The 16,942-nt window shown below is 38.4% G+C and overlaps 1 protein-coding gene across 1 annotated transcript in view; it reads right to left on the reverse strand.

Annotated features, from left to right (window-relative positions):
• Positions 1 to 4,837: 4,837 nt before the first annotated feature.
• COL9A1 (collagen type IX alpha 1 chain) overlaps positions 4,838 to 16,942 on the reverse strand; it is a 102,335-nt gene continuing 90,230 nt past the window's right edge. Inside the window, exons 37-38 of the mRNA XM_006168292.3 lie at positions 14,176 to 14,253; positions 4,838 to 5,799 (exon numbers count right to left, since the gene is read on the reverse strand). Of these exons, the coding sequence (XP_006168354.1) occupies positions 5,615 to 5,799; positions 14,176 to 14,253 (263 nt within the window). The 3' untranslated portion in view covers positions 4,838 to 5,614. The remainder of the gene's footprint in view (positions 5,800 to 14,175; positions 14,254 to 16,942) is intronic.

Raw genomic sequence — 16,942 nt, forward strand, 5'->3', positions numbered from 1 at the left:
ATATGAAGACACCTAATTAATCAGCCTACCCTTTAGACAGGACAGATCCTCTCTTTTGACAGACAAGTGAAAAAGCATTTAGCTCCTCAAAGGAAGTAGACAATTTATAAAATTACACAATGTCTAAATTCCATACTGTTCAGGCACTTAAAATTTTACAATTGGATTTGTATAATGTTTGTATTTTTCTAGAAACATATCACTATTTACAAAAGTAAGATTAGAAATACTTTTTCAAAATACTGCTTTTATTTTCCTAACACTGGTAATAATATCCTGAGATTGAAAATTGAAAATCTGTAAATTACGTGATATGCTGAAGTTGTTTCAATGAATCCTTCAAAGAGTTTTGCAGATTTGCTCATTGTTCTTGTTCTTAAATTAATTTTCACACTTATCTGTATCCACCTTCTTAATACACACAAGTGTTTACCATGGTGGTTTCCCAGTGTTTTCTTAATACACTTTTCTTAACACTTCAGTGATGAAACGCGCCCAATCCTCTCATACCATCTCCTCTAAGTTGGTTTCTTAGAGGCTTCTAAGAGGAGGAGGTGCAGAAGAGTTGAATTCGAACTTGCCCGTTGAATTGTATTTATTTCTTAGTTGACTGATAAAGGTTGCGTTCATTACATTGTATTGGTTCAACTACAAGGAATCTCAGGAAACAAGAGAAATGGTTGTCTGCATTGGTATATCTGGACCCATAAGATGGACCCATGATTTTACTTTAAAAAAGTCATGCCAGACTATCTGGTCAATTTGGTTAAAATGAATGAACACAGAGAAAACACATTCAGACAAGTAGAATCAGTACTGCCAAAATTTACCTGAAAGACAAAACAGCCTTATGAGACCAAAGCTAGGTCTAACAAAACCTAAATGGAAGAAAAGATCAATTTCAGGTCCAACAGTGGTGATATAGGGGACAACTTAAGGAGTCAGCACTTGTTAGATTCAAAGCACATTTGTCAAAAATGGGTATTAATAAGGTAGGAGATTTCACTGAATTTAGGGAGTAGTTATATAAGATTTAAATTTATCAGAAGTGTGTGTTTTGCTTGAGTACAATGAGATTTTGAGTGTAAAGGTGTTAGCTTTCTTACAATGTTTTATTTGCTCTGTTATTTAAAATACATTTTAGGCATAAATATTTTGCAATGTATTAATGTGTTTAAATTTTAAGTTATATTATGGCATATTTTATAATTATTTATTTTTTAAAAAATATTTAGGATGTAACTTCCTCCATTATGTTTGTTCTCTATCTTACCTCATCAATCTATTGAAGGTTTAATTCAACATACTCAAGTAGAATACCACCAATTCAGTTGTAAATCCCACGTGGATATAATGCTTTGGGGCCTTGATTTCTATGTATTCATTATGCGTAATGAGCTTGTTGCCTATCTCAGCAATAAAGGATTTGACCCTAAATCAGGGAATTCTAAGGTGCAGTTATTAATGCTGTATCTACTCTTCACCATTTCTTATGACTGAAGCTCCTCGCTTCCATTCTACGTCTCAACCACAGGGGTGCTTCAAAAATGCTTTCACACCAAAAATGAGCCCCATAGGTGTCCAAGGAACCTGCACCTGGTCTATATCGGGGTTCATATTTATACTGTGTAATTATAGTTTCTTTTGTCATGTGAATTTGTCATGGTTTGGCTTGTCCTAATTAAGTTTATAACCCATCTCCCTGGCAGTTCATTAAAAGCCGAATCTAAAGATTTGGGATGGCAATTAGAAGCAGAAAAAAAGTCAGAGCACAGGCAGTCCTTTGGGACTTCAGTCCCCAAAAAGATCATCTCTCTAAAGTCATTTGGGATTGATTGCTATAGGGGTCCCTGAGTGAGATAAGAAATACCACAATGAAATGTTCTCATAAATGTAAGTTCTTAAATCATTAGTGATAATAGACAATAAGTACTTAAATACATAGCACATTTTCTTAACAGAAATTAATTACATTAAAATGTGCACGTGAGTTGATGTTTCTTTAGGCTGGTTGGTGACTTACACAGTTTTTAACTATGCTTGTCTTCATGTCCCTTATGGCACATTAACTAGGTGCTCTCTGAAGGAATAGTGTGATTTCACACACCATTTCTCAACTTGGAGGCCAAAGACAAGTTCAAATAAATCTCAGGCAGATAGTCCCTTGAAGCCAATCTTCCTCATTCGTTATTTCCCACTTGTAAGCAGCACCAGTATGTTCCCCCCAGGACTGGTTTCTCATGCTTTTTGCCAAGGCTACCAGCAAATATTTAAAAGCAATTTTCTTGATACCTGGAATGATTTTATGTATCCCTCTGGTGGTTTCCCACCTATGTTGCTTATTTTTAAGCTCGGGGATTTTATACCTCAAAAACACAATAATAGCCACAAAAAAATTAGATAATACAATCAGAGGTTATCTTCTAAACCAGGGATTTACATTAAGCTTATTTCAGGCTGCAAATGAATCAGATTTTACAAATTATGTTTAAGAATAGCAATACTTGTTTAGTTGCTTGAAATATAAAGTATCCAAAAACAATCAAATAAATCCCCTAACCTGATATGACTACTCCTACTCCTTTGCTAGACAGAAGCCGATTATCCAAAACCTACACCTGTACAAGGATGAATGTTCTCAGACTGGGAAGTGATTTTTATAGTTCTTAACCAACTTGTCAGACTTGGGGATGAAAATCAGATCATACAGTGCCGTAGAAGTACTGACGAGAAATAAATAAAAGATCATTTGCCCTTAATTACCATGCCAGTTTTGAACCAACTTTAATTATTTACATGTTCCTCTCTAGATGAGTGCTCTAGTTAACAGTTCATCCAACTTCTTAAAAAATCTCAAAGAGGACTTAGAGATTTATATTTTTGCTAGTGAGATATAGTTGGTCTAATTCAATATTGATCAACTTTCTTTCATGGAGAGGATTTGCTGGGCACTTTTATTTGCAATTTCTCGGTCAAGTATCTACTGCTTCCATGAACTATTTCAGTTAAAATGTGTAACAGATGGTCCGCACCATTTGGAATGTGCTAGCTTTGCACGTGCTAGGTTTGTGAGGGGTTGTGTCCAATTAGCGTACTGTATCTGTGGAGCTTCTTGTCCGGCCTGTATACACACCAAGTTTGTAAAACATTTGAGTGAACTGTTCTTTGCATTTTTTAAAAAAATTTTCTTATTCCATTATAGAACTGCGAAACATGTTTATTAGATTAATTTTTCTTTTCTTGTATTCGGTTATGTCATTCTAGTTAAAATAAAAGCACTTTGGTGAAAAGATGATTTCTTTACATTCATTTGAGTATGTGCTATGGCTACTGAAAAAGCTCCCCTTTTTTATAAAGATTGTTTTAGAGAGCTATAACATATACCTCTATTTTCAAAAACTGTTTTCCAAATAGGGAGAAGAATATCCCTTCAGTCTATAAATAGTACTGCTCTATGTAGGCAAGCTGGAATCTGTCTTCTAAGTACAATTCATGCTGAAAGCACGGAACTAGATGCTGTAAGCAGTTTTAAAGAAATCCAAATACAGATTACATGATGACCGATTTAACCAAACAAGTAGGACTAGAATTTTAAAATGTATAGAGAGCACACAGGAGAAAATGTCGATATCTAATATCCTCTTTGATGGGACCAGCAGCTGGCGTAATGGCTATGTCGCTGGACTCCCATGTAGTCGACCAGGGTCTGAGTTCCAGACTCAGTGGCTTAAACTCACGCCAGGCACATGAGAATGGAGGAGAAGAGATTGCTACGTGGCCATTCCCCCTGGAGGGTGATTTCTTGTTTTCTCTCTGTCTCTCTCTGTCTTTTTGGTGAGTGTATGTGCCCTATAGTAAAAACCTCTCAAAGATAAAATCTTCTTTGACTTAAAGGAATTGAGATCCATAAACTAGCAGAAGTCATTGACTATTTTGAGCTATTATTCTGTGCCCTGAGACAAGTCACTCACATGCACTGCTACATAGAATGAGTATAGTAAGTCTATCCAGTAGTTCAAGTAGTTGTCAATGAAACAGAACAGCCAATGTGATTATGTAGATAGCAAGAAACTACTTGACTGGTTAGGAGATACCCATCTTATTATTAAGAATACTCCTTTAACTGAGTCACCTTTGTAAAATAAATAAGAAATGGGGAATCATAGTTTCTGCAGCAATGAAGTTCTAAGTAGAAGGAAGCTAAGTAATCATTAGAACTAAAGCAATGATTCTTAGCTAGAAACAAAGCAAGACTAGACTTAAAAGAGTCCATGAAATTGCTGAAATGCTATTCAAAAAGGATCCTCCCATGCATTTGTGCATTTTTCTGGCTACAGGTTCATAGCTTTCATTATAATTTAAAAAGGTCCACAAACCTCTTCTTTTTTTCTTTTTTGGAAAGGTTTTTGCTATAGGGTGTATGCGCTTGCCAGAAAGACAGAGAGATAGAAAGGGAGAGATCCCCCTCCCAGGGGGGATGGCCACACCACAATCCCTTTTCCTCCATTCTCCTCTCTGGATCTTGGGCACGCACGCACACGTGCCTGGTGTAAGTTTAAGCCACCGGGTCCATGACTCAAACCACGGTTGACTACATGGGAGTCCAGTGACATAGCCATTACGCTAACTGCTGGTCCCCACAAACCTCTTCTCATATTTAAACGTGCCCCCTGCACACACATGCACACACACACCCGTCACAGGGTTACATCCTTGGGTAAACAGTCGGGACTCTAATGTTTCTGTATAGAAAAAAGGCACTAGTATTATAAACACACCTAGAAATACCAGTACTTTAAAAATTTTTAATGAATCTAAATAAGCTCAGTGATTTATTTTAATTGAACAACATTACTTATAAGAAAACATGCACAAGATTAAGAAACCATATTTATTTTTTTCTTTGGTACAACCAGAGATGTCACCTCAAACCTTTAAAATAAATAATCTCATCAATAAAACTTATGAATGCCAGGGTATTAAAATTTCTTTGCTTTCACTAGAAGAGCTCAAAATATTAAAGCGTTTGGGGTACAGTACAAACAGTTCAATAAAAATTCAGACTGAAGATAAAAACCAACATGCGACATAAAGAAATAATTTGGGGTGACAAAGCCCTTCCCTGCCATTCTCCAGAGCGCACATTGACGGGGATTTTAAGCACCAATTTTACCGAATATAGTGGGTTTTCTTTGTAACTAGTCTAGTAATCCTCCATATAATATCTTAATTAAAAACCAAAAATAACTACTGCAACTGATGTAACCCAAACAGTTGTTTTTGTTTATTGGCACGGTGGCTCAAGATATATCACATATAGACAGCACACTAACGTTCAAGATCATGGGAATAGGAATATAAATTGAATTAAAGGGAGGTGATTTTTGTGGAGGTTTTTGTCTTTTTTCTTAGTGTTGTCTCTGCTGTCTTTCCTCTAAGGGAAAGGACAGAGGGCTTACTGAATAGCACCATTTTTCTAAGTTAGACTGTCAAGTAGGACTTCTATAACCATGTTGAAGGTATGACATTGTCATCCCTGCCCCAGCTTCCGGTGGTGATGCTCTGAGCTCCTCCCAGGGGTGGTTTATGGAGACAGCCAAGCAGCACTAAATTTTCATGCATCAGGCCCCTTGCTAAATGCTCGCTGACCAGCCTGCATGGTGCAAGAGGCTGGCTCACAGAAACCGGGAGGGCCAGGAGGTCCGGGCGGGCCAGGCACACCAGGAATTCCTGCCACCCCTGGGGGTCCTCGCTCTCCATCCCGGCCATTTCTTCCATAGCTGGCAGGCCCTGGGTCACCTGAAACACACAAAAGATGACATATGAACAGGAGAATCTTCATGGCTACAAACTAGAAGGCAAAGGACCCCTGCCGCCCAGCAGGGCACAGATAAGGAGCTTAATGATTGTTTTGGAAAATGGCAGGATGATGATTGATGATAATGATGATGATAATGATAATGATAAAACCCTTTCAACAGACTTGGGTTTCATAGAAATTAAAAGTAAAAAGCATCTTCCACTTATGTAGTCCACATTTCCGTCAGAAGGTTTCACTGACCACCGTGGTAGCATCTAGCCACATGTGTCTATCAAACACAGAAATGTGACAAGGTCAAACTGAGATGAACCATAAATACAAAACACACCTGTATTTTAAAAGGCTTACTAGGAGTGCTGGCCGGTGGCATGGTGATTAAGATGCTGGGCTTGCATATGGCTGATTGCAGTTCAAGTCCTGGACCTGGAGACTTGCTTTCCTTCTTTCCCTTTCTCTCTCTCTATCTCTCTCTAGTCAAATTAAACAAATAATAATGATGATAATAAATTAAATAATTCTTTAAAATAAATGCTTACTAGGAAAACCTGTAAGATATGTTGTTAATAATTTTTTATGGGATCAGCAGTTAGCGTAATGGCTATGTCGCTGAACTCCCATGCAGTGACCACAGTTCGAGTCCCGGACTTGGTGGCTTAAACTCACGCCGGGTGCGTGTGCGCGTGTGCCAAAGATCCCGATAGGAGAATGGAGGAGAAGGGATTGTGGCATGGCCATCCCCCCATGGGGGTGATTTCTCACTTTCTGTCTCTCTGTGTCTTTCTGGCAAGTGCAAGCACACTGTAGCAAAAAAAAAAACCTCTCCAAAAAATAATAATAATAATAATTTTATATTTGTTACATGATATAATGATATGCACATGGTAGGTTAAATAAACTACAATATTTAAATTCATTTCACCTGATTCTTTTTACCCTTTTAATGTGGCTATTGGATGACTTTAAACCATCCGCGCAACAGACCTTGCAGTCCATGTTATGTTTCTTTTGAGCAGTGTTATGGGAGCAGGTCCCTTATTTCTAATGAGTAAGAAAAATCCAGACCGGCAGAAGTACAGCTCGGTGGTTAAAAAACCAATCTTTAGAGACAGATAAATGATTCTGAGTTCTAGCTCTGCCATTTGCCAATAAAACGACATTAGCATCCACCAGCCTCCAAGTTCCTTTATCTCGAATATGAGAAAATGGCTTCCTCAGAATTACATTCCATGATTGAAAGCACCCAGTACATAGGGAGTATTATTATAGTCAAAATATTATTTATTAGTGTCTTTTAAAAGACTCTGCCGTGCACCCTACAAAATTCTGTGATATTTTTCTCATCAGAGTTTTAGCCCAACACAGTCTTCACCATGTCAAGTTCCTGGGGGATATGTCTTCCTTTTGTCATGTTCACAGGCTGTATTTTCCACCCAACAGAGGACATTCTCTGATACGTGCAGCGCATAACAAGGAGGAATTTTCTGCTGAAAGTTTACCCCCATTGCTCTAGTGGAGCTTTCATACTATTACTGCAAAGCTAGTGATAAGAAATCAGTGCAAAATTGGGACCATCAGATGGCATAATGGTTACGTTGCTGGACTTCCACATAGCCGACTGTGGTTCAAGTCTCAGATTCAGCAGCTTAAAACTCACACTGCAGGGGCCAGTAGGTGGCAGAGTGATTAAGGTGCCAGACTCCCACATAGCCAACCACGGTTCAAGTCCTGGACTTGGAGGCTTGCTTTCTTGCTTTTTTTTCCTCTCTCTCTCTTGCTCTGTGGTCAAATTGAAAAATAATGCTGATGAGTAAAATTAAATTAAATAATTCTTTTTAAAAAATCATGCTGAGAGCATGTGCACGTGTGCCCAAAGTCCCAAGGGGAGAATGGAGGAGAAGGAATTACGGCATGGCCATGCCCCTTGGGAGGTGGTTTCTCACTTTCTGTCTCTCTGTCTCTCTCTGGCAAGGCCATGTACCCTATAGCAAAAATCTTTCAAAAAAGAAAGAAAGAAAGAAATGTGAAATTAAATAGGCCCTATATGCTATGATAATATAGCATTATAGAGATCCATATTACCATAGCCACCTTGACCTAGTCATTCAATCAAAAAGATGGATGTCAAATCTACTTGTTCAATTACATATTTGCTTAGGTTTACTTTCCTTTTTCTCAGGAGTTTACATTCTTTTTCTATTATAGCAATCTCATTATAATGGCCTTATTGAGTAGTCTTATGGCATATACCTCACATAATTTTAGGAGGGAGGTAGATTAAATACTTTATTTCACCTATGACATCTCATTCTTCCTCTTGGGTTTACAATTAGATGCACACAAAGAAATGTCATGGGCAAAACATGAGTAAGTTTTAAGGGAGAATAATTATCTTTAAATTTATCTATCCCAAGTCTGTAGATAAGCAGAGAGTTAAGAAATGTCCCCTAATTTATCCCATAAGCTTTCATTCAACTATATTATGTTGTGATAATGCAGCGAGGTATGTATTTTCCTCTAACGGTGAGACCCCTGAGAAAGCAGTATTGAACTCTAGGCTCAACATTAAGTTATTTTTCAGAAGTTTTGTCCTGTAGAAATGGCACAGAAACAACCAGCCTTAGCATAACACATTGCTTCTAATGAAATCTCACACACGACCTTTGCTCTCAGGAATGCTCTACATTTCTCCTGGGAGCCTCATTTCGGGGCAGCACCATATCACAGTCCGTGTTACTCACTAAAACTGTTCACGAAATGCATGCAAATATTCAACCAGCAGCTGCAGCAATGAATATTTATACAAGCATAGATCTTAAGTGTTCTCATGCCATTTGCCTAACTCATGGGCATGTTAACTACATTAAATGGCTAATAATTACATGGTTTTCTGAAATTTGAAAGACCTATAAAAATGTTATCGCCAAACATCATTTTTTAAAATGAATATCTATGTCTTTCTCTGGGCTAACACTAGAGGGTAGTCATGTTACACTGATGGAGACCGATCGTGGCCGGGACATTACAAAGGTGGTAGGTAGCCTTTTACCCAATATGTTCTATCAAATGAAAGAGATTCTGTATGCAGGCTTTCAAAAACCTGCAAATAATTTTCACTATTAAGTGGGGTATGTGATGATTCGTTCACTGGCTCCGTACATTTTATATGTGCCAGGGACGTCCTGCATCTCTTAGACTGGACTTAATGTCACACTATTTGACATGGCAGCATACGTTTAAGGAATTGGTTTACATTTATTTATGTAAGACTCCCACAGCCAAATAAAATAGTTGCAGCAATGGAAATGGAATAATTGGCTACTACAAAACGTAGGCCACAAATAATTGTCTATTTTGTTTTGTTCCCCCCACCATGCACAAGCAACGCTTGCCTATCTGCAAATTTTGCACAGGAAAACTACATAGCCTTGTGGCCTCGAGTGGCCCAGCACACAGATATCACCTCCACATCCAAGAAAAGGAAAACATCTCAGCCCACAGCTCACATTCCTGGTGTCCATATGCGTACAGTTGGTCTTTAGTGTATTCCTTTCCCTAGTGGCAAAGGAAGTCAGTACTCATTATTAAAGATATTTTCCTTAAACTCCTCACAGTGCCAAGGCACTGGTTCTAGTCAGGCAAGCACAGTGGCAACAGGCATAGAGAATTCCTTCTTTCTTTCTTTCTTTCTTTCTTTCTTTCTCTCTTGCTCTCTTTTTGATTAAAAGAATTATTTTTTATTTTTATTTATCATTATTATTTTGTTTTTAATTTGCCATAAAGCACGTGTGCTCGCCAGAGAGAGACACAGGAAGAGAAAGCAAGCCGCCAAGTCCAGGGCTTAAACTGTGGTCAGTCATATGGGAGTCTGGTGCCTTAACCACTATGCCACCTGCTGGCCCCTATTAATGAGACAACCCAGCTAAGCAATAACAGTAATTGGCCTCTGGCAGGGAACTGAGTGGGTGGGAAAAACTGAAGTCTTGGGGTTCTCTCATGCAATCCCTACAGCTCACTGAGAGGCAGAAAAGAGACACCAAGTGTCTCTAGGACATGCCCAAGTCACATGACTATGGTGGCAAAGACAAAGTAATCATATTACTGACTTTGGTAAGTCATATGGGAGTCTGGTGCCTTAACCACTATGCCACCTGCTGGCCCCTATTAATGAGACAACCCAGCTAAGCAATAACAGTAATTGGCCTCTGGCAGGGAACTGAGTGGGTGGGAAAAACTGAAGTCTTGGGGTTCTCTCATGCAATCCCTACAGCTCACTGAGAGGCAGAAAAGAGACACCAAGTGTCTCTAGGACATGCCCAAGTCACATGACTATGGTGGCAAAGACAAAGTAATCATATTACTGGAGTGCCAGCCCATCATTCTGTACACGGCCCTGGGCTCAGGAAGCATAAATGTCTGCCTTAATATTACTTGTGAGATTACCTAAGAGCCTTATTATCTGAGGACCTTTGCTAGGGCATGGCTTCAGGAATCTGCATTTCCTCAAATATAAAACGAGGAGTGACAATAATAACAGCAAAATGTGCAGAGTCTTTGCCTTTTGCAGGCACTGCTCCAAGTGTTTTACATGTTTTATGTCCATGTATCCGCCCGAATAACTGAAAAATAGGTGTGCTTACTCCTGTGCTTAGGAGAGGAAGCTGGGACACTAGGAGGCAGTGTCGCTAAAAGTGACAGAATACCCTGTAAGCCTCACCGCCCAGCTGGGGGACCCCTCCTTCATAAATGTCTGCTCTGCCTACTCCTGGCTCTGGAGATACATTAGACAATATACAGGTGCTTTTAAACAATGAAGTACAATTTCCAAAATGACCGTCGATGTAATGGTTATAATAATCTACAAGCCATAATGGGCACTGTAGCATTACAACTCGAACGGGCATAGAACTCTCAACACCGAACAAACCGAGAAGTGCGCCATGGTAGAGGGGAGACATAGAGCTAAAACTGTCCAGAAAGAAGAAAGGAACTCTAATAAGCGATAGATAATGAAGGCATTTTATCTCGAATATATTAGACATGTTGGCACAAAGAAGAGTGATCAAATGATCTTTCTTCCATTCAAGAGGCTCTGAGCCCAAAATCCAACAGTAGGGACAGTAAAGAAGATTGCAGAAGACGCCGTTCTGAGGACTGGGGGTTATGTGTGTTTATCTAGAAGGTTGCCAACCAGTTCCTGCACAGAGCCTTTTCGAAGGTTCCCTCAGGTCTTGAAGTCCTGTTACTTGTGAAAGACCAGAAATCAATCACATTTCTAAGCACCTTCCAGGCTCCACAAGGCTATAAAGAAGAGGCCCAGTCTCTCAGTGAACAACTAGCCAGTGAGACGATTTCCTGCTAAGCGGTCCTTCGCATTTGGAATTTGGAATTGAAGTAGATTTTTGTAGAGGGAAGGTCTGGGGTGTCGGTGGTGATACTGATGAGGAGTGATTAGAAGAAGAGTAACACGTTACTGTTGACCAAGAACAGGAGGAAAAAACTGTGTGGGGCTTAGCTGGAATCCAGCTTAGCCCTCAGCCCTCATGCATCCACCTCAACAACAACAACAACAACAAAGTAGATTTGTTAAACTAGCAATAGTACTAATAGCTAGTGTTGCTTTAGCATCTATCACCAGAAACTTTCCTAAGCACTTTACATGAATTAAATTCTTTAATTCTCAGAGCACCATCAGAGAGATGTCACTATTACCATTGTTTTAGAAATGGAAAGATGGATGCACAGATAAATGAAGCAACTTGGCCAGTGCCACAAAGTTAACAAGTGACAGAATCAAGATTTGAAGCCCAGGATGTCTGAATTTTGGAAATGATGCTCCAAAGAGCATACTTCCAGAGTATTGTTTTAGGGGAGGAATGGCCCAGAAAGCTCTTAGGAGCAACTTCATTGATTTGAGAAAGTGTGAGCTGAGCACACTCACAGCACAGAAGAGCTGACCTAAGAACCAAAACTCCCGCGAATATCACAAGGAGTGTGATAAATACGGACCCCGAGGCCTGTGGGCTAAAGCGCATAGAAATCCACTTAGCAGCAGACCCCTCTTCCTCAGCAACCACTCTTTTGTAAGTTAACCTATATTTTTAAAAAATATAATCTGGAACTCAGATTTTCCTCTAAGTAATGTCAGGTATCCTCTCAATTCAAATACAACAAAAGCTCAAAAAAGAAAAACTACAGAAGTTGGGACATAGCCATTAGCAGAAAGAAAGAGTGAAATCCAACATGAGAAAGGTGAAAGAAAGTAAGAAATGATTTCTGAGAGAAAAGTTGATGGTGGGTAGAAATTAAAGGAGGGTCATGATTTTGGAGGGGGTACCAGGAAGAGAAGGGCGAGTAAGGACTGGCCAAGGAAGAAAGGAAAGGGAAAGGGGAAAAGGAATCCACGAAATGTTTTTGCACCTCCAATTTAATTATTAAGTCCAAGACTAGCTACAACAAATTTAATTTTTGTGGTTTTTTTCCCATAAAAGAGACGCTAGGGCTGCAAATGATGAGCTGGTCCTACCTTGCTATGTTGCCTACAGACCATGGTCTGATGTACTGAAAGCAAGTGAGCAAAGCTCCTCTCTGGCTGAGTGCTGGCTGAGGGGCACTCCGTGTAGCCCTCCCTATCAGAGTCCACTTCTCCAAATAGTAAGACTGAGGCACAATGGACTGCATGCAGGAGGTTAAGCGCCCTCCCTTGGTCGTTGAAAATATTGCACTTCTTGAGGGGGGGGGTCTTCTTCAGTCTTTCCATTTTACACTTAAAATGTGGTTTACCAGATGTTTTTAAAATATGAATCACTAGAAATCATAATATATTTTCAATAAAGAAAAATGATGCCAATAGTGCAAGTCCTTGTTAGAGAACTGTTGGGTGATTCCTCAATAAAATACGAGGTGGAGAAGTTGTTAGACTACCCTATAAATACATAGATAATTAGATAGGTTGTGATGACAATATTTGACCAGCTTTAACCTCTTCTTACTAGCACTGGTAAAAGAGAAAAATCGCTTCACAAATTCTATTTCCTTTTTTTCTCTTCTAAACATGCCCTAATGAATCCAGATTTTCTTGTCTACTAAAATCTTCTTTCCTGATCCCATTTCTCACCAACCAGATTTTCTTTCTTTTCCCAACCATAAATGCTTTCTTTTCCAGTCACCAAAGTTATATTAATTTGTGAAAACATCTCAACAGGTCCATGAATCACAGTTTTAGAAAGGCAATGTTGAACCATCTCCAAATATATTCATATTTTTTTAAAAAAATTAATGAGGAAGCAATCCCCAGGAGCAATGAAATGGATAATTGGAAAGTAATGATGTTTTTGGCTACAATTAAAGCTGTGATTAAACATGTAAGCCTCTGGCAGAATTAGAAACAGGCAATTTTCCCCCCTAAGTTTCTCTAAACCGAGTTTTCTAAATGCATTCATTGTCTGAGCACTACCTATTGTTTTCTCTGTGCAACCCCTGTCTCCCCAGCGCTCTTCAGCAACAGACACGGGGGGCTTGAGAGCTTTCCTGAGCCGCTGCATCTGCCACTGTGAGAGGATTTGCCGGAGACCTGCACATCATTCATCTCTTAAACTGAATTGAACTGGCCTTCAGCCTGGCTATGCCACTTTTGTGGTTGGGCTTATGTCATTTCCCAGCAGATGATGAGTTCCAGCCTGGAGCCCAGTGACAGAGGAGCCAATGCATAAAGAGAAGACAGAATGCCCAGTGAGAGAATGTGGGCTCTTCGCACCGAAGCGGCCACTCTGTCACCTCAGTGGGCACAGCTGTGATACTGGCTTGTGTATGACTCTTTGTGAGTATCATAGAAATGCTCAGGTTTGGGGGATTTTGTTTGTGTTCTTCTTATTAGATATGGATTTTGGAGTTTCTGGATATTTGAGAGCAGAGCTTTTAAAATAAAATTTTAGTTACTCCCTAAAAACCATGAAGTTGAAAATGTGGACTAATTTTCCTATTGCTCTGTCTTTTCAGATTAAAAAAGTAATAATCATAAAAGGGAAACTATCACCAGAGCTAGAAATGGGTCAGACCCTGTTTATTTAAAAGCTCACAACAAGCTCATTGTGGCTGGACTGTGGCACTAGTTTTCCTTGAAGCATGTCCTTAATAAATTAGTATTTCAAGTCCTGACAACTACATTCTCATAAAAAACACAGGTATGATTTCCAAATCATTTAGCTCTTCATTTAAGTTGGTCTTAAAAAAGCTATGCCAGCCATTATTAATCAATACACGTAAGTGATCAAATAGCAATTCTTTCGAAAGGTATTTAACGCAGACTGCCCACTCACTGCCCACCGTTTCACCTCGTTCTGCCATAACATACTTACCTGGCAGACCTGTAGCTCCGGGCAAACCTTTCGAACCTCTTCCTGGAGGGCCACGCTCCCCCTTTTCTCCCAAGTCACCTGCATTTCATTAAAGAAATGTTATTTTTCTACATAGCAATAAAAATCAGCTTCCACACTTTTAAACTTTAAGCAAAGTCGAAATTCAGAAATCAAGAAGTCATGAAACCTATTTTTGTCACTATATAGGCTGTAGTAAGCATACAAGACAAAAGTGAAGTTCGTCACATCAATAGATCTAAAAAAACAAAATGATCACATCCACAGATATAAAAATGATATTTGACAATATTGAACATTTATTCTTGACAAAACAGTCAATAAAACAAGAAGCAGTGGCTACTTTATTAACGTGATAAAATATACCTATCTTAACCCCAAAACAAGCCCAATCCTTAAAGGAAAACACAAGAAACAGTTCTGCCATCAGAATGATATAAAAATGACTACTTTATCATTATTATTTATTGTTTGATTTGAAACATTCCTATTTTCTGGCTATATGAGTATAGCCATAAAACTATATAAAATCGACTCAAAACTACCTCAAACAATAAGAAAATGTAGTAAGCTATCAAGGCACAAAATAAATTTGTAAAAAGCAATCATTTTCATATATAAACCAGAAACCAGTACTAACACATAGTACAAAAAAGATACCATTTAAAATATTTAAATTAAAATATTAAATAACTAGAAGTTAGCTTAACTAGAAATACACAAATACAGCATGCAAAAAAGTTAACAATTCTAGAGGTCATAAGATCAGAAATGTCCTTAAATAAAATGACTTCATTGTAAGAAGTTATCAGTTCTCTCTTAGCTGAATTTTTATTATAATCCCAGTAAACACACACACACTTTCTTTTTAACCAGAAAGAGTGATTCTGAAGTTTGTTTAGAAAAACAGATAAGCCAGAATAGCCACAAAAATTATACACACACACACACACACACACACACACACACACACACTTACACAAAGAGAATTACTCTAACCAGATATTCAACCAATTAAAATGGTGTGGATACTGGTCCAACAACAGAAAGATCAGTAAAATAAAATAGCCTCCAAATAGACCTAAATACATATTGGAATTTGGTTTATAATAAAATTGACATCTTAACATGGAAATAAATACAATTAAAAATACAGTATTAGAAAAAGTAGGTAGTCAACTGGAAAAGAAGTTAGATCACTACGTCATGTAGTATTTCAGGATAAATTACAATGTAATAAAATATTTTAATGTAATTTGAGAACCAAAGGTAAACTAGAGAGAATTACTTAATAACCTCAGATTTAAGTTGGCCTTTTTAAAAAAAGAACTATTTAATTTTATTTATTATTTTATTTTATTTTATTTTATTTTATTTTATTTTATTTAGTTTGCTATAGGGTACATGTACTCACCAGAAAGAGACAGAGAAAGAGAGAGAGAAAGAAAGCTGCCAGGTCTGGGACTCAAACTTTGGTTGGCCATGTGGAAATTCAGCACCTTAACCACATGGCCACCTGCTGGTCCCAAGCTGGCCTTTATTAAATTGCCAAATGACGTGTATACTCCTCAGAGAGAGAGAGAGGGAGAAAGCAACCCCAACAGAGTGTGGTCACCACATCCTCCATTTTTCCATCCCATCAGGATTTGGAGCACGCTGGCACATACATCCAGCACGTTTTCAATACACCTGGGCTGGGATTCAAACTGCAGTTGGCCATGTGGCATCCAGCTCCCAGTGCACAGCACTTAATCACAATGCCATAGGGTCAGCCCTTGAGGTGGCCTTTCTATTATGGTTCAAAATACCAAGAGTTTCTAAAATAAAAGCAAAAAGGCCAATAACGATTAAAATGGAGCAAAATACATGAGCAAGCAAGTTATAGAAAGGAAATAAGAATGGCTCCTAAATATCTGAAAAATTATAAAATAAATGTAGAGTTTAAAAAGGGGGGCGGCGGCAGGTAGTGTGGTGGTCAAGGACACATGGCTGATCGTGGTTCCAGTCCTAGACCCCTGGTGTTGCTTTCTCACTTTCCTACTTTCTCTCTCTCTCTCCCTTTTTCTCTCTCTCTCATTCTCACTCTGTCCCTCTCTAGTTAAAATAAATAAACAAGTAAAATAAATAAAGTTAAATAAAATAATTCTTTTTAAAAATGCTATCTTAACCTACAACATCAGCAAAAATTCCAAAGTTTAATTAATCTTATGCTGTCAATCTGTGTAAAAATACAGCACGACACATTGTTGATTGTTGATGACAGTGTAGACTGGTGCAATTCCTGAAGGGTAATTTGACAATACCAATGGAAATACCACTTTATCCAATAAATCTACTTCTAGGAATTTATCTTAGAAAGAGAAAATCAGTGGATGTTGATAGTTTGTACAAAAATTAAATATGTGCAATGTTTTCACTGCCTTGTTGTAAAAGAAGATTGGAAAATGCTAATATCCATTAAAAGTTAAAGACATTATGGTATTTCCACAGAATGGAATACTATATAGCTGTGAAGAATTGGGAAACTCTTTGGAATGATGTCCAGAATATATTGCTAAGTGAAGAAAGCAAGGTCCAGATTACTCACTAAAGGACAACATAATTAGTTTTTAAAAGAATATGGGAGGCCAGAAGGTGTTGTGGTGGTTAAAGTGCTGGACTCCCACATGGCCAACTACGGTTCAAGTCCCATACCTGGTGGCTTGCTTTCTCACTTTCCCTTTCTCTCTCTCTCTGTCGGTCTCTTTCC

Source organism: Tupaia chinensis, unplaced genomic scaffold (assembly GCF_000334495.1).
Source record: "Tupaia chinensis unplaced genomic scaffold, TupChi_1.0 Scaffold145685_1, whole genome shotgun sequence".
NCBI classification, from domain to species: domain Eukaryota; kingdom Metazoa; phylum Chordata; class Mammalia; order Scandentia; family Tupaiidae; genus Tupaia; species Tupaia belangeri.